The 18,801-nt window shown below is 38.3% G+C and overlaps 1 protein-coding gene across 1 annotated transcript; it reads right to left on the reverse strand.

Moving 5' to 3' along the window:
- Window positions 1-63: 63 nt before the first annotated feature.
- Window positions 64-18,752, reverse strand: LOC131891667 (bromodomain and WD repeat-containing DDB_G0285837-like). Its single transcript, XM_059241296.1, has 7 exons — window positions 18,685-18,752; window positions 16,370-16,619; window positions 13,372-13,838; window positions 12,910-13,097; window positions 3,258-3,354; window positions 3,070-3,145; window positions 64-208 (listed from the first exon to the last, which is right to left on the reverse strand). Exons 1-7 carry the CDS (start codon window positions 18,722-18,724, stop codon window positions 187-189), a joined length of 1,140 nt encoding a protein of 379 aa, XP_059097279.1. The 5' UTR covers window positions 18,725-18,752; the 3' UTR covers window positions 64-186.
- Between the last annotated feature and the right edge of the window lie 49 nt (window positions 18,753-18,801).

Below are 18,801 nucleotides of genomic sequence, written 5' to 3' on the forward strand. Positions count from 1 at the left end.
AAAACAACAAGCCCGTTGAACTATGAAACACACTTGAATGTTTCAACGTTCTTACCTTTGTCAGGATTGCCAAGGTTGAGTTGAACGTATGCTTCAGGAAGGGCAACTCCGGTGGCAAGCTTGTCATCAAAGATATCGGAGCAATCAAATCCTGAGCAAGTGATGGGATTTTCGCTTTTGATATCATCACCATTCGAGCACGAAATTGCTACACAAAAGAAAATCATGCTTAAATTCATTCACAATTGAATACAATCATAGAATTGCTTGACAGGGGAGATGCAAGCCTCTTTTGCTCGTTAGAGCCATTGACGTTCATCAAACAATGAGAAATCAATTGTAAGCCGGAAAATCATCGAAATAGGAATTATGATGCACGTAACAAATGAAGCTGGTAACAAAAAGTATGTTAAGTTTTCAAAATGTAAAACCGACTTTGGAATATCAATCAAAAAACACATATACATTCATTGGATCTATCTTAAATTAACTGTCTTGATAATGATACATGATTGAAATTCATGTTTGAGTCTTGGCCGGATATAAACGTTTTCAATCTGGCGTCATCAATTGCCGAAGCCATCACCATCTACCGTTAAAAGGGCCGGTTTCATCAAAAGTGGGTCGTTTGACTTTACAAATTGGGCATCATTTCGAAAGAATTTGACATCTGATTCCATTCAGCGTGTCCAAAGAATGGATAAGCTAATACATGCTTTCCCTTGTCTAAGCATTATTACTATTATTCTTTACTGCAACAAATTTGTCATTTGACTATTGGTAGATTTACAGGTATACATGATAACACTTGTTCTCTACCACGGTGTCTGCTTAAGGAAGTTTTGGATTCGGCATAAGACCTGGGCCATTGATCCATTTCACATATTAGTGGATTTTTTCTTGGATCTATGTACTGTTTCAGACATTATGATCCTCAGGGGAGCTTGCCTGGTGAAAATGAGGAGAGGAGACTTCCAGCTTACATCTCCCTTGGCTTACTTGCCTCATTGAATTTTTGATTATTTTGGTTTGATTTTTCATGGCTTTTCTAGCCGCAAAAGAAGCGTAATTCCGTACACTATTAAAATGAAAGGTTATTATTCGCCTTTTTATTACCTTTCAATCCTTAAATGATGTTTGGTTTACCAACGAATTTGAGTTGGCAGACCGAGCAAGTCCTTGAATGTAGGGTTGATCTGGAATGTTATCTAAATATTTGTCCAAATCTGACTTAAAAGATGCAATCGGATCAACAAGGCCTACGTATTCCCTACGAATATTAGAGGGAAGCAAATGAAACAATGAAGGAGCCCGAGAAAGAAGAAAAGTGGACTTCATGGTTCGAACTAGCCTGAATTCTCGAGGGCTTGAAGGTAATCTCAAAACGCACATTCAGCCTCTACGGTCACTAGAATTGACCCTAAATCCTGGGTTGGGACAAAGCTCATGAATGCTTTTGAAGACGTACAGTATCAGATACCTTTCGTCCCTTCTCTGAACACTGGACAGTCCCATTTTTTTAGTCTCTCCCAATATGAGAGCTCGCTCAATCCTGTGATGTTCCTAGTGAAACATCTTTGGACTTGTCCTACCTTTTGCAAACGCTGAACTTACTGGAGCCCAAATGGGTGAAGCATATTTAAGATGTGGCTGAACAATTGACTTGTACAGATGTTGCATCATGATGCTATCTCTGGACTTTAACGTGCGATATATCCAACCACACATTTGAAAAGCTTTACCCACCTTCAAGAGGATATGCTCATCGAACTTTCCATTATTTTGGAGGACTACACCTAGGTTATTCGTATTATCTACAAGGTGGCTACACCAACATGCTGGGAGAAATTGCGCAAGATCGCAAACTCCTTCAGCTTTTCAAACGACTGAGATGTCGATTTCGAAATGGGAATATACCCATTGGGACCAGCCTCCCAATCTACAAAGCTAGCCGGAAAATTAAAGTCCCCTACAAAGAATACTTTCGTGCAGACTGCCTTATCCAACTCATTTCCAGTGAATTGGAGAGTTGACATAAAAGAGCTTACTGAACAAGAAGGAAGTCTGTACATTGTTACAAGAGACAGATCAAGCCTTTGGATATGACAAACTAAGACCTTTATTTCTCCATTCCACATTTGTTCATGACCAATGGGAAAATCATTCCTAACATATAGGCATACACCCCCATGTGAGAATATGGGATTATCAGGGAGTAATCCTATCACAACGAACTAAGTTGAAACCAACAATGGTTAGTTCTTCATCTAAGACCCCTGGCCGAAGCCAGGCTTCTGTTATAGAGATGAATGAAATCTCTCTCTCATTGGCTAGTTCTTCTAAGATCTTAACTTTTGTGCTGTCGTTTTTAGAAATCAGACAAGCACGTTCAAATATTGCTCCTTTACGGGCCTCTCTTTTGATGGACCAAGTTCACAAGATCTTGGACCATCTTCTCCAACCATAAAAAGTCCCTCTTACCAACAAAGCTACGTTCTACTTGAGGCAAAGCATGAGCTAATGGGTAAGCTTGGCTTTGAGGAATGGGTTTGGCAGCTACATTTGAATAGGAACGAATTTTGGGAATAGGGGTGGGGCAAGGAATATTAGGGAGGAGAATTTTTATAGGAATAGGGGTGGATTGGGTATTTAAAGGAAGAGGAGGGAAGAGGAGGGAAGTGGGAGAGAAGGTCGAAGGTAGGAGGGCGGAAGCTGAATGGCTTAAGGTAGGGGGTGGGGCGGGGTTAGGTTTAGGAATAGGGTCAGCCCTAAAACTACGAAGTTAAAGTGAAAGGATGTGTTGGCTTAACCACTCCTTGATTACATTGAACAGAACGGATTACCAAATTCGGTCGAAGTGATGCCAAATTGGTAATTTTAAACGAGCCACTTTTCAAAAAACCGACCCTTTGAACGGTAGATGGCAATAGCTTCGTAAATTGATGACGCCAACTGAACAGCCCTAATTGAAAGCGCACAAGGCACAGAATGAATAAGTTTAAAGGTCATCAAAAAAATTAACTCAGTCATTTGATTGAGCTGAAAATTGAACCATAAAGTCAACGCAACCTGGGATCATTTTCACTTGAGGAAGAAAAACGAAAATAACGGACTCGATTCCGAATTGACCGGCATAACCAAATACCTAAAAAAGGTAACGAAGAAAACTAATGAAAAAAGGACAAAAGGGCGAAAGGACATCAAAATATGAGAACAGTCGGTTGCCTTCGATGTTACTTTTAGATCAGTTTACTTACGGTCGCTTTCCAGATATTTGTCAAATTCGGCCTTGTCTGTGCATTTTTTTATGAATTTTGCTGACGCAATGGTGCCCAGATGGTCCATTCTTCTAAACTGAAAAGGAACAGTCAAGCTGAATATAAAAATTTGACATTAAGTTATTTGACATCAGTCAATATTAAACTATTTGTGCCTTTTGGTCATGTCCGAAGGCCTGTGTTTTAGAGCCCTTACCTTTGAATTAGTCACTTGGACGTTAACCGGTATAAAAATACAATGGCGAAGGTGCTGAACAGATGTTTATTCTGACTAGCATCTCAACCATAACTCCTAGGTACGAGCGTTTAAAAAACTCGCCTCGGGCCACATAAACTTTTTAATCTTCAATGTTTTTATGGTAGAAAGATCTATGGCTTGTCAAAATGTCTCCATAACGTAGTTGTACAATTTGACATCCAAGCTTCTCAAAGACTAGGCAATACTAAGCTGGGTTGTTGCGTTTTAAAACAATCCCATAGAGACCATACCAGTGGCACAGGAAAAATCATAGCATATGGTCCTTTTGGCCTTGGAGAGTTAGAGTAAGACTTCCGAGTCTTGAGACGAGTTTGTGTGAACTGCCCTTTATTGTTGTCTTAAAGCACCGATCTACAGGAAAAACTAGATTTAAGAGTAATGGACTGTATGATAATAGGGATATTACACTCCCGGACAGAAAAAAAGAAGATCCAAGACTGTTTTGGTCTGAGCCCTTGTAGGAGAGGAATCGCCGGTTAGTTGGAATCTGTAATGAAATTCTCGAAGTAACTGAGCTTGCTCAACGGTCTTCGAACCATTTTCTTGGTCTTTGATGTTTGAATAGTGGCTGCTCTAATTTGATTATCGCGCTCAGGATGAAGTTATATTATCCTTCCGTAAGACCATTGGTTTCTTGAAGCTTGATCATCGTGCAATAAAACAAGATCACCTTTTGAGAGTTTCAAGTTAGGTTTGTCAGACCACTTTTTCGTAGTTTAGAGATCTAGGAGGTAGATATTTTTCCATCGATGTCAAAATTGGTTTAAAATCCGCTTTCGGTGCAACCATTTCCGAGTGAGGGGTGAATCTGAAACCCTATTTGAATTATCAGGAAGCATGTATAATGGTCGGCCGTTGACGAGATCAAATGGTGTAACTGGAATATCTTCCCTGGCTTGGTCGGAAACAAAACCTAAAGGCCGTGCGTTTAGAATCCCTTCACATTCCGCGAGAATATTTTCCAAGGAATGAAATGATAATGTTTGTCTTCCAAGTGTGGGCCTCAGAGATCTCTTTACTTCTCGGATCAATCTTTCCGAGAGTGCATTTGCCCACGGGGCAAGCTCTGCAGAGAAGTGCCATTCAATGGTTCGCATTTTGTGATCTTCGCGGGTTTCCTCTCGTTGCAGATTGTGATAGAGTTGTCGTAACTCGCGGTTGGCCTTTTTAAAAACTTTGGCATTATCACTTAGAACGGAACGAGGAACTCCCCTCCGAGCAACAAAGCGTCTCAGGGCACCCAAAAAGGTAGCAGCGGTTCCTTCTCCGAGAAGCGCCAAATGGATAGCACCTGTCTGAAAGCAAGTAAAATACAACCGAATGCCTTTTTGGAATCATGAGGACAATGACTAAATTCACAACTGTGAGTTGTTATCATTGGACCAAAGAAATCCAAGGACACGTGTTCAAACGCACTGGGTTCTTCAGATCTTTCAGGTGGAAGTGGAGCCATGACAGGCTGAAATTTTGTAGGCTTGAGGCAACGTGTAGATGGACAGGTGTGAAGTATCTTCACGGGCAACGCTCGCCGAGTACCAACCAACCAGTGATGTTGTCGCACAAGTGACATTGTTAACCTGGCACTAGCATGAACATTTGAAACATGAATGTGTAACACATATTTACGAGTTATGGGATGCTTCGGTAAAATTATTGGATGAGTAGATCGATAAGGTAGATTGGCATAGTCCAGTCTCGAGGTCATGGTTAATGTATTGTTCTGGAGCGTCGGTATCAAAGATTTGATTGGCGAAGACGAAGACACATTTTTTGTCGAATTGTAAGGCATTAATTTCCTCCGAATACAATGATTGTTGAGCGATTTGAAACCAAATAACTTCGGATATTTCAAATTCATCCGGAGAAATCAATGAGGTTTTCGGCATTTGTTGACCTCGAGATGATTTAATGAATCTCTGCACGCATGACATCGTACTTACGATGGACCCCCAAGAAGAAAACCGCTCAAATAAAGTTTGGAAGGGGAAGCGAGGAATTGCATTGTTTCATGACAATGAAGTCTTGGTGATCGAATCCAGGGATGTTAAGCCAACATTGGCAGGGGTTTCGGACGCAGTATCAAGATTCATTGGCCAATGGGCTGGTTCTTGAGTGAGAAATTGGGGTCCATTCCACCACAAATCACTATGATGCAAAGCTAAGGCACTTATCCTTTTACTGCAAAGGTCTGCAGGATTTTCATGGCAAGGTATCCAGTGACAGTCCAACGAAGAGCTACCGTCCAGAATGAGTTCTCGTCAGGAGTCGGAGAGCTCTTGTACTCGCATCGTATGATGGATTCTCCAATCTTGGGAGCGTTGGATGAACCAGTCGCCCAAAGGACTCACTTGGATAATACACGTATTGGCGCAATGCCTCCTAATTCGAACTTTACACAAACCAATATATTCTAGAATTACAAAACAACAGTCCCCATGTGCGATGATCTGAAAAAAATTTGGTTCATTGAAAGACTCGGTTTAAAGTCAGAGGTGACATCTTTCGACCGCAAGAAAAACAAGTGGACAACTGGTCTAATGTGGAAAAAAACATTTACGTCCGAAGACAATTTCACAAAATCACTGGTAGTCATGCGTTCTGTACAAAAGAGATCCTTTGCCAGTGGCAACATCGAGCAAGTGAACTCCGCCTATCACGCGTTCTTGGATGGAAATTTTGCTGAAGTGGTGGATGACAAAAACCGACCCAAAGACAGATATTATCTCGTAACACATCCAGTCATTCGGTCTTCAAGTTTAACGACCAAGTGCCGCATTGTCCATGATGCGGCCTGTAAAAATGCTCAATCTGGCTCAAGTATGAATGACTCTCTCCACACAGGACCTAATCTCATACCGGGTATTGGTCAAGTGCTCATCCAATTTCGACAACACCACTTTGCTTTCTCTCTCGATCTGGAAAAGATGTTCTTGCAAATCGCCATGAGAGAAAAGGATCGCGACCACCTTAGATTTGTATGGCAATTCCTTGGAGACTCAGAAATCACCATTATGCGCATGAACGTGGTCACGTTTGGTTTGGGTGTGGAAAACTAGAGAAGAGGAGAGTAAGTGGATTGAAGGCAGATCTGGAACATGCAATCGACCAGTTTCATGTCCGAGTGTATTGTGTCAACTTAGGGAGGCAAGAGTAAGAAGTGCTAGAGGTGGAGGAGTAGGATCCGACCGCTCCCCCTGTCCATGGCTCCTCCGACGGCACTGGCTCTTCTCAGGCTGGACAGGTTTTTTTCAGCCAGCAATGCTAGCTCGTGCAAAATCGATGCTAAAAAAATGCTAGTTAGAATTCGAAAATGCTAGAACAATGCTACTTTTTTTAAGAAAAGCATATTATTTATTCATGGTGATCATAAAAGATTTCAGATTCGCAATTCTATTATATTTGGCACTCTTTGACTCGGTATGTTCAGGCAATATTTTAAAAGTTATACTTCAAGAAAAAAAATTGAAAAACACAAAACATCTAAAGAAAAACCTTGGACTTAAAATTGATGCAGTTGTGTTTATTATATTCTCCTAATTTTGAACCCTGAGACTTCGAAGGGCACATCAAATGGTGACAAGCATTATGTGAGCAAAAATGTATTTTTAGGATTTGAACAAGGTTTTCGTACACAATTATAATTGTTCCTATCGCCATAAAATGTTCTTCTTGGGTGAAATCAGATGATGATGATGATGATGATGTTGTATTTAGGGTCTCGGGATGACATTAAAGATAGATAAGTACAAAGCGGGAAAAATAAAATAAAATAGAATGGATAGTAAAATGTATGAGATCCCTAGGTTGACCCATAAACCATGTGGTTTGTTTTCATGGGCCATGAAAATAAGATTTTTTTATCGAGCATCATTCTTCTAATTGGACATAGGCAAGAGCTGCAATAAGTTTCTTTGTCCATAGAGCTCAATTGTTGTCTATCTCGTGAATGTCGCTTCTCTGACTGTCCTTCTAGTCTAAACTATTGCTGAAGAAATTTATGAATGTCAATTATTGGCATAAGTATTGAACAAAATATGTGATAAATATTGTTTTCGTAACCATTGATGGTATGTGCTTCAAACCAGGCATGTAAATGTACTTAAAATAGTTTCAAACTTGTCTTAAAGTGCAACAACTTTAAAAAAATGCTAATTGTGTTTTCATGATAAAGCAAGAATTTGCTCTAAACACAATTCGTTCAATACTTTTTTTGATCATAATATTATTTGTAGAAAATTGTTTCAGAAACATCTTGACCAAATTTCAAGTAATTGGTGAACTTGATATGAAACTGTGGTTCTCAGTCTGCGAATGGCCCTGAATTCAAAAGTAGAAACACTATATTGTAGGTCTGAGTTGCATATCATTCTTTGAACTCATTTGAACGTTTCATAATCATGGAATAATATATCGGTTGAGATATGACACCTATTATACTTGACTATTTTGGATGCTTTTGCAAAATAACAATTTATTGGAGTCCGAAGTTCAAATTGCAATCTAGTGTAGCGTACTTTGGTTTTACTCTGTGTCCCTTAAATAATGCCTGCCTTTTATGCAAACTTCCTAGTAAGTAGAAATTTAAACTCTACTAAAGGATAACTCATTCATTTTTCACCAATGCCCGATGTTTTTTGTCAAATGTGTGGATTAAGACAAAAGTTATCAATTGTCCATCCCAAATATTCTAATACGTTAACAATTATGTACATGTACTTTTATTGCCTATTCCAAACATTTCTTTTACATTTTGTCTGTGTAAGTTCCTCATCAATTAGGAAAATAATTCTTGTTAATTTTCTATCTATGCGTGATTTTGAGCCAGTTTTACGCAATATTTCACTGATTTGAAAGACAATTTGATTGTTTTTGATTAATTTGATGTTCATGGGTATTACATTTATTCTCCTGACTTTCAAAATTAATTCAGAAATATTTAGTAAATGTACAGAGTTGCTTGACAAAGAGATCATTACTTAATTAAGAAGACGTAACTGTTATATGTAGTACGGATGATCTTGTTTTATTGATACTAGAGTTACTGTCTTGATTTAGCGCAATGGCCTTACTTGGCGGTTAGGGGAAAGCCGTGTCGTTTCCTCTCTTTAGAGTGCCTGCTTAATGTAAAGTAAACATTCCAATGGAAATCACTTTGTGGCTACAGCGTATCAATTTCATGGAATGGGAATGGGATCCAATGAAAGAACATTGCTAACAACCCCAGATTTTTGTTTTTGCTTTTCTTCCCTTTTGGTCATTTTTTCATTGAAATAATGCTAGGAAAATGTTAAAATGCTAAACAAGATTTCACAATGCTTAGACCATGCAAGTAATGCTAGTTTAAAGCTAAAAAAACAGACCAATGCTAATAAAAAGAATTTCAATGCTAGCGGCCCTGAAATAATGCTATTTTTCAAAAAGTAGCATCAAACAATGCTACCTGGCCAGCCTGGCTCTTCTTCCTCTTGCCACAGAGGAAGCAACTCCTAGAGAGTGCGATGAGAACTAGCCGGGCGGATTAGTTTTCAGAGCGAATGAATGTCAGCTGACCGGCTGCTAGGGTATAGTTTCTGATTGTAGAGGTGCTGCTTTCCATCAGTTAGAGTGGCGCTGTTAACGGGTTACCGATTCAGCTGCAGTAAAAAACTACATCAAACTCGATTTTTGCTCTTTTATGTTACTTCCTCCCACGCAGGAGCCCATGAATCTGGTTGACGGCATGTTTCAGGGTGGCCCGAGGTACCACGTTGCTGTCCGATTTGAATATGAAAATGTCCGGCATTTTTTGGCCCAAAAAAAGCAAAAATAAAACCTTGTCATATCGCTATTGATTGAAAATTGCCAAGCTTAGAATTTTTGAGAAAAAAAGTATAAGAAAACGTGTAGACTACATTTCAAGACAATAAAAATGTCTTTGTCAAGTAAAGTATTCTAACCAAAATACTCCAAACAGGTTAAATAGTTACAATGGGGACGAATTGGCTTATTCAACATATTTCAGGTTGCTACCAATCATTTCTTGAAGTGAGCAGTGTTGGACCTCAATAAAGAGTTAATATCTTCAATTCAAAGACCTGCTGCAACAGTTCTTAACCTCTTGATCAAAACTTGGCTTGTTTATTTATAAATCAGTTGAATTTGAAGAACATTTTATACGCAAAGCATTATTTGTTGCGTTATGGACTTTCCGACTAGCATCAAAAGATTTACCAAAATAATGGATTGCATTATTAAACGACAAATCTGAGTACCATAACTTCCTCTCGTGGTTTTATTTAGTGTCAGTACGTCAAAAGGATGAATATACGTAGGGAACCAAAATATGTAGTTAAATTTAACCAATATCTAGTCCAGCAACCAAAACTAAAAGTAGCAAGCGTGTTAAAGAACATGTCAACTTGGCACATTACTACTTCAATCCCTACCTTTGATAAAGTCATCTTTGAGCAGAAATTGTCCGTTCTTAAGGAACCCCAGTGCTCAAATGAAAGTCTTCCATGCTACGTATTGTTGAGATACATTGTAAGAAATCAAATCCAAGCAAAAAAATGCACATCCTGAGCAAATTAAGAGATGCTTTAGTATCTAGTATAAGTGCGGCAAAACTACTTTTCCTAGCCAACGGACTAGTTGAGATAAATACAATCGTCCGCGGCCAAAACCAAACCCTTGATAACAGCCGTTAATGACATCAATTCGACCACGCCACTTAAGGGTGTCTGTGATCGGGCATGAATATTTTGCTACATACAAACCCAGCGTATGATTTACCGATATTTAAAACATCTGAGGTGTTCTCTTATGACAAGAGGGTGGTTGATACCATCACCATGGAGTACAATGTTGACGATGCCTTGGCAAGGTAACGTGACATCTATTGCAAATGTATAATATTTCAGAGGGACTTTGTCGTAAAATGAAACAACACGTTTATATGTGGTATATTTTCATATCTTCATATTTTCAAAACCATCTTCCAGTTTCATTCATCTCATCCTTATTATTCCCAACTTCAATTTCAAGTGGAAGAATGTAAACAGTCTTTTTAAAAAGTGATCAAATGCTTTTTGTGCCGAAACATACGTAATTACGAAACTCATTAAATTACATTACCCATAACAGCATGACATTACACATCATTGAAAAGCGTAAACATTTTTGACCCAGCATAGAAGATTGTTGTCTAGCATGAGTTTTATGTTTTATGCCATTGAATTTGCATAAAAACTCATCAAAATATGTACTCAAATATGTTTTTTTACCAAAATGTGCATTTAAATATACTTTTAAATCCTAACTAAGTACTTTCGTTTCTATTTACGATCCGAAATATGTATCTTAAAATCTAAAAAAATAAGATCAAAGGCAGCCCAAACTCAAAACCTTAGATTTGCATGAAATATGCTTGAAAACATGAAATAGTCAATGTAAGCGAAAAAAACATTGTATGACGTAATGATGACGTTTTACAACATTTGGTATCCAAAACACAAGTCTGGTGGCATTAGCTAATTTGTCAAAACCGAGCTTTGTAACGATTGGGGAACGCTCAAATTTAGAAATAAAATCACCCAAACCTTAAGCGTATCAAGAAACATATTGTTGGAGATATTTTTGCCAATCAAAAAATATTTAGCACAATTTCTTCAACTGTTATAGAATATAAATAATTCAAACCCCTAAAGAACTGCCTATGTTCGTTGTTTTTTTCGTCTCAGTTTCATCGCTATTTGTTGGGAGAATTGAGCCAACGTCAAACCTAGCTCATGAGTAGAGATCGGACTTGAAATTGATTTGCACGAAGAGCAAGTAACTAGGGATGCGAGAATATACCAAAAAATAGCGGGCATTTTCACTTACCGTGGCGGAAAAAATTAACATTTTCACATTCATAATGTTGTAGTTCCTCAATTACGCTCAATCAAAATGTTGGATAAGTCGAGACACTGTGCAAAAATGAGCACGAAACCCATCTTGTTGGTCAGGAATGCTACCTTTTATGTCAAGGTATTCAAAAAGTTTTTCCTCAAGCATCTTTTTTATGACCTTGTCATTATTTGCCGTTAGGGATATTGGTCTATAATTGCCGATATCCCCCCTATCCCCTCCTTCATAATTTGGCACTATCTGGGCATTTTTAGTTGGACGGGCACCCGACCATCTGTGTTGCAGTGTTGGAGCAATTTGCAGATCCCTTTTTACTTTCTTAGCCATTTTTCAACTTGCTCGACTATTTTTCGGCCTTTTTCTCATTGTTTTTAACAGTTTAGGATTTTTTTGCCCTTTTATTGTCACTTGGGTCCTTATCTCCTTCTTTCTTAACCTATTGTTCCTTGTTTAAGGCTCTTTTATTTACTTTTGTGCAACATGATCAGATGAAGGATTAGTTCACCAGCCAGAACCTTGTATCATTTTTTTTGGTTTTCTGGCTTCAATAACCGGTGCAAATAATGTAATTCCCGGCATAATCAAAATGAAAATTATGATTTTTCTAGTTGTTGCCACTTAAACTCTATGCAATATTTGGTCTACCAATGAATTGAATACACGTCATATTCAACTGCCGTTTCTTGCTTTGGAAAAGTTCTTTAAAAAGAGATCTTGCAGCTGAGCGTACATCCGACGTCATGCGTTTGATGTGACCCAAGATCATTTTGGGAACATAAGCACCCTCAGGACCAGAACAATGGGCTCCACAAAAGAGTGAATTGTTTACCTAGACATCTGTATCAATTGAAAACATATCTTAGTGTCTCACGTTGCACGGAAAATAATGCTATTTTCTTGTGAACTTAAGAAATAGCCTATCCAATTGGGTTTCCATTTTTTTTTTCAAAAAAAAAAAATATTTTTTTTTGTATTACTGCAAGTTATTTTAGCATAACTATACCCTTTTTGTACATTTCCACAAGTTTTTCGTGTGTTCTAAGCTTTTTTCGCATTTTCTCAACTTAAAAAAAAAAAACATTTTTTGGCTATATTTTTCCTGGGCCATCAAACAAGGTAAGCTTTGTTATCAAATTGAAAATAAGCATTGAGTGCTTTTTGTAAATCATCATGAAGTTTATCGGTAAACTTCAGCAAGCCATTCCGATCTACATTGAACTCAAGTCAACGTTGCGAGGTGCTTCGACATTTTGGCACAACTTTCTAGCTGCACGTTTTGTCCGAAAAATTGAGCACTCAATCATATGTATATAAGTCTGTGAATTTTTCTTATGTCAAACCAGGGTTGCCGCATCGCTTCAAACTAAATATTAAAGTTTATCTTTAACTCAGCAAAACTTAGATTCACAGAATCTCCCTTCAAGGACAGACTATGTTTTGACGTAAATGAGTGGGCTTTTCCCTCGTATGGTTTATAAACTTTACCTTTAGAGTAAGGCACTTTTCTACGTGTAAATCGGATTGAGTCATGTATAGATGTGAATTCCCTCCAAGATGACGATGAGGAAGGCTGTGACTGAAGGTATAAGTGGACGGTAGGGAACAGGGCTCTTTTTGAAAGTGTACCTCAATCTCATCAGGATAGCCATTGACGATTTCAATCACAAAAGCATCTAGTATGGAGTAGTAAAGGTGATAACAATCCCGCCAAGTTCATCAAGATTTGAACTCTTTGAGTTCGTAAAAAATGAATAATCTTGTTTTAAGATCTTTATGTCACCAGCAGAAATTATCAATTCAATATTTCCCAGTTTGCCAGCTGTTTAAAGAAACTACGTTAAACAAGGCTCGGTGTTCCGTCTGGTGATATCAAAATATCAAAGATTCGAGAAGTTTGGAATGTGATAACAAAACGCAAATTAATCGTTACCTATTGAATATACGCACCCATGTCCATTTTGTTGGCCAATTCGATTTGGATGTATTCTCCGGAAGTGATGGTTAGACCCTTTAGTTTATTGGACGGGCACTCGCCCTTTTCCGCTTCCCCGTTATTCCCATAGTGCTTACATTCGAGAATATCGAGATGTACTTCCTCAGATTTGCGTTGGGAACAAAGGAAAGGGAAATCCGTGGAGGGTAAGAATGGAACTATTTGCCTGATGGTGGTAGTGGAGGTCGTTGTCAACGTTGATGTCGTTGTCGTTGTTGATGTTGTTGTCGATGTCGATGTCGTTGTCGTTGTCGATGTTGCTGTCGATGTCAATGTTGTTGCCGTTGTCGATGTTGCTATCGAAGTTGTTGTTCCTGTCGAAGTTGTTGTTCCGGTCGAAGTTGTTGTTCCGGTCGAAGTTGTTGTTGTCGTCGTCGTCGAATTTACTGTAGTCATTGTAGTTGGTTTCTTAGAGGCCAGCCTTTGTAGAATATATTATAAGAGAAATTGAAATTAGTCAGTTAATAATAGAGGGTTGCTTCTCCTCAATTTTGTTCAATTGTTTGACAATACCCAAGGCTTAAATCCTAGTGCCCTGTATTCGAAGAGTACGACAGTGAGGTCGGCGCACCGTTACGGTTGAATTTGGAACCTTCAATTCCGTTCCATAACAATGAGTTTACAATGGTCTCATATCCAAACCAAACACATTATTATTTGTAAATATTTGTGCCTTAAGGGTTAGTTCTGTGGCTAAAGTTCTCTTCAGACATCCTTAACGGTAATTGCAGCAACTCCGGATTCAAAGTATGTATTTTTCTACAGAAAATGTAGAAAGTGGCCTATAAAGGGCTTTTTAAAATGTTCAAAGTACGTTTAAGGGTACGTGAAGGGTAGTTCAAGCCATATATAACTCGTAGAGCCACATATTTTTCTTTTAGTGTGTTTGGTTTGGATCTGGGACGCATATGAACACATTGTTAATTCAACCGCCATGTTGCGCTGAACTCACGCTCGTACTCTGCTAAATACAGGGCCTTATTAAATACCTGTTGGAGAAGCTGAGCGTCAAAACTTCGTAAAAAGATGCGTTATGGTTGCGTTGATTTTTAGAATGAATGGTGAAGTTGGAGCTATTAACAAAGGTAATCATATTTTTTTCCTTTGAGAGTCTTTTCATTTTGGCACGAGTTACCCTCTTTAAAATCGGTAAATGTCAAGCTATCTAACTTGTTTTTGTGTGGACGAAACTCGTTCGTTCGTTCGAAGTCAGATGGCAGCTCTATCGCTCTCTCGCTCGGACTAAAGGTGTGCATCGGATTCGACTTTTCGTATCCGATCGGATTCAGATCGGATTGGCTAACAGTTTTCGGATTCGGATTCGGATCGTGAAAAATAATTCTGATTTGGATTCGGTCGGATTAAACATTTCGTTCGGATTCGGATTGGGAACTGGAAAAAGTCGGAATGGGTTCCAATCCGATCCAAGTCCAAAATTGCAAGATAGCCTAGATTAATGCAAATTTGTTTTGAGAATGGTGTCTTTCACAACTCTCAAAATGTGAGGAAAATCAACAAAAATTAAAATCAAAATCTGTGAATGGGCTTACTATCTTTCCCACAAAAATAAAAAAAAACAAAAAACTTGAAAATAAGAAGAGAATCAAAGTATTTGCTGCCCATACAGTCAATATTAGGAAAAAGGAAATTAGAATGCCTCAGCATATCAAGCCTGTTAATGAACAACTTTTGCAGCGTTTTGACAACAGAATTATATTCCATAGTACTACAATTAAAGCATATGACAAAGACAAGCTAGGCTATTGTGTTATTGTTACAAGAAATGACATTATTGCAACAAAGATTATATTTTGACTAAGGCAACTCCACTCAATCTCATCATTTGGAAACGTTGAAGTGGGAAAAAGGCACAGTTAGTTAAAGTCAATTGGGTGATAAAAAAATCACATTTGGATCAGATTTTGGAAAATATTTCGTATTATAGTCGGATTATGCAAATATATCTCGGATTCGGATTTAGATTCGGATTCGAGAAGAATTTCGGAATGGATTCGGATTGAGCAGAAAATTCGGATTCGGATTCTGTCGAATTGGTAAAATATTCTCGGATTACAAAAAATCACTTTGGATCGGATTTGGAGACACTGTCGGATCCGATGCACAACTCCAGCTCAGACTGCCATCTGATGACGGGTGTACCAACTTCAGGATGTTTCCGCTTCCTCGTCACAACCACCGTGTAACAAATAATAACTACCCCATCTTCGAGAATGACCGCAGGTTTGCTCATTTACGGTGTTAATGTAGCAACTTATGGTGCAAGTTAGTACCGCCAAAAAGTATGGATTTGGCTAGCTTGGGTTCGGACCAGGATTCGCTGATTGGAGAGCGGATGCTCGACCAATACGGTACCGCAACAAGTCTTTGAACGAGATTCTCTATCGTTTACAAAAAGTACTCACACATTGGTAGTGTACAAGAAGTTAAGGCTTCAGATTGAATAGGACATATGCCATACCGTCCAGCTTTCACCACAAGGTTAACCCACTGATCTGGGTTGGGATGTCATTTGCCATGAAGATAATATTGGTAAAATAAGTCTCAAGCTATTCATTCCGAGTCTAGGATGAACAAATTGGTCTAAAGCCATTCAATGGGAAAGTATGGGCATGATAAATAATGGACTCTATCTTATGGAAAGTGGCATGATTCATATGCAAAAAACAAATAGCTCGCATATAGGTATTGTTATCTATTTTCACATTGACCACAACATTCAATTATCCAAGAGTCAACTAACTTGTTAAACTACAGTACATCAACTCAATATAGTGCGCTTATGATTTTATAATTCTTCTGACTGTTTAATCACCTAGTGTAAATAACTAATTACCAAACTCTATTTTGGACTTCACCTCTCATTGTTACCTATCTCTGGCATAAATGCATTCAATCGCAGAGGTGGACTCTGAATCCATCAATAAATCATACCTGGGATGAAGATTTGGATGAGCATACACGACCACGGATCCTGCTTTCAAATTTGGATTCACGATCCCCAATGAACAAATGTTATCCAACCACATGAATGCCATACATTTCGTTCCACCTTGCTTGGCGCAAGACGTCCCACATTGATTCAAGTCCTTTGCCAAAACGATCTCTTCAGTTTTAATGAACGCTTTCAAATCAAAAAGTCCCGGAGAGTAATGTTCGACTCGAACTACTGCCAAGTTAGATTCTGAAATTGTAGAAAACACGCTTTAGTTGATAACTATAGGAGGAGTAACATTAAGTTTCGCATTAATTCTTAAAAAAGCGAAGCAAGATCGATTTTTTAAAGCAATTAATGCACTGCAAGATCACTTGGTTCAATGCCAATAATTTCTCATCAAAGAAAACACTAGATTGATATAGGCTCGACTAAAAGAGGGTCGAACATATGTAATAGTGACGGTCAATTTATGCGTTGACAAGTAAAGATGAATAATAGCACATTTTACATATTTTATGCATTTTTGCAATGGTCAGAGTTTAAAGATTTATTTACTTTTGTTGAAACTACAACTGACTGTTTAAAATTAGGTTTCGTTTTTCACGGCTCTTTGGTAAGACGCAATTACTTTAAAACCTAATAAGTTTATTGCTCATTTATGTTTATGGTTAGCTTTAGCAGTTTCTTTCTGATTTGTAGTGTGGTATTTCGAGTTCCAAATCGTTATGTATAGTTCTTTAGTTTGATTGTTTTGGTCCTTGACAATAAAATTTTTGTTCATTAGTGTATTGATTTCATTTTGTGTCATCTATCAGTTTGTTGAGTTTATTTCTGTGTTTTTAAGTTGTTTTCCTGGTTAACACATGTTCTTGATTCACTGCTTTTCTCTGTCCCTTACTTCTTGTTGACTATCTCCACCTTAGATTTGTATGTTTAGTTTGGTTTGAAGTACTTCATTCCTATTTTGCTCTGTTGTCCTGTATCTCAGGACAAGATATCATAGCCTTTTGGTTTTCTTTTTTTTGGTCTCTTGTTTTTTCTGCTCATTGATATTTCCACCTGCATTCATGATGGGATCTATTTTTGGAAAAGTCAGCAAAGAGGCTAGACAATGTTTGGACTTGGTCTTGACAGGGAAGGATCCATCCGTAGTCAATAAGCCCTTTATTATAGAGGCTTTAGTTGCTTGGGTCAATGAAACCAGGGGTGCTGCTTGAAGAACAGGCTCACCCACAAGTTGAGAAGTCGACTGATTTGACCAATTTAGAAGTTGAAGTAATGTAGTACCTATGAAGCACGAAAAGACAGTTGTGGAGAAAACAGCCTGTCCTGTTTACCGGAAGCAGCCTTGTCCTTAATAAGGAAAAGGCTGTCAGTTTGACCATCCTAAATGGTGTCTTAAGTTCGGCCTTGAGAAGTACAATAGGTACAAAAAGATCAGTCTGGCTAAGTTCAAGTTATAAGATGAACTTTGGCCGTTAAATGTACAATGGTTAGCACCCTGTTGGGCATTTTTGAGGTTGATGGGGAAACCATTAGCAATATAGAGGGTATGGGTAACATGCTAGACAATCAGTTCTTAGTCAAATTGAGCAATTTGATGATCTCATAGTTACAGATCAAGATACTTTAGCGGCCTTCAACGACTTGAGGCTTTCAAGTGCTCCTGGTCCTGATGGTGTGACATCTCGGTTTCTGATGAGATGCTCACTGCTTCTTTCTCCTATTCTCTCGAACTTGATGCGTTGCATCTTTGATCAGGGCAAGTTCCATTCTTCACTAAAGTTAGTTCCCGTTGTTCCAATTTTCAAAGGGGGAGATAAGTGGCTCCTCAGTAACTATAGGCCGATTTCTCTGACATCAAATATTGCGAAAGTGTTTGAGAAGATCATGAAGTTCAACTTGTTGAATTGCTTGAATTTAATGAAGTCCTTCCTCCTAGCCAGCATGGGTTCCAAGCACATTTTAGGCATGAGCTTTGTCCCAACTCGATAATGCTTGATATAATTGTGTTTAGAGCATTTTGGCATTGCTTGACCAGCTTTCATGCATTATTCAGATTTTAAAGCATATCTTTTTGCATAGTTAAGCATGTAAAACAGCGTTTTTCACACATTTTGGACGTCTCTATTAGTAAGCCTGCTAATAATATTCTAAACAGTATGTGCCAACTTTAAGTACAATTGCAAAATTTTGAACCCAGCTCCCAGTTGAATTTGAATAACCACTTAGTGCATTCTTTGTCGCATTCTAGGGTAGCTTTTTCAGTTTCACTTTGAATTTCTCAATAACAAATAATAAGTGAACTTACTCAGAAGGCAATAAAGGGCAAATATGCACACTCTTCTCATGACTTCAACAAGTTCAACTAATGGAATGAGTAGGAACTGGTGCCCAAGACACATACAGGTCCACAATATTCGATTCG

This window comes from Tigriopus californicus, chromosome 12, assembly GCF_007210705.1.
Source record: "Tigriopus californicus strain San Diego chromosome 12, Tcal_SD_v2.1, whole genome shotgun sequence".
Classification (NCBI taxonomy): domain Eukaryota; kingdom Metazoa; phylum Arthropoda; class Copepoda; order Harpacticoida; family Harpacticidae; genus Tigriopus; species Tigriopus californicus.

Coding starts and splice junctions, on each gene's coding strand:
- LOC131891667 (XM_059241296.1), bottom strand. CDS start 18,724: ATGAGAAGAGTGTGCATATTTGCCCTTTATTGCCTTCTGA. Junction 3,146..3,257: donor CAAATATCTGGAAAGCGACC/GTAAGTAAACTG, acceptor TACCTTTTTTAG/GTATTTGGTTATGCCGGTCA. Junction 209..3,069: donor TCAAGTGAAAATGATCCCAG/GTTGCGTTGACT, acceptor TCTTTTGTGTAG/CAATTTCGTGCTCGAATGGT.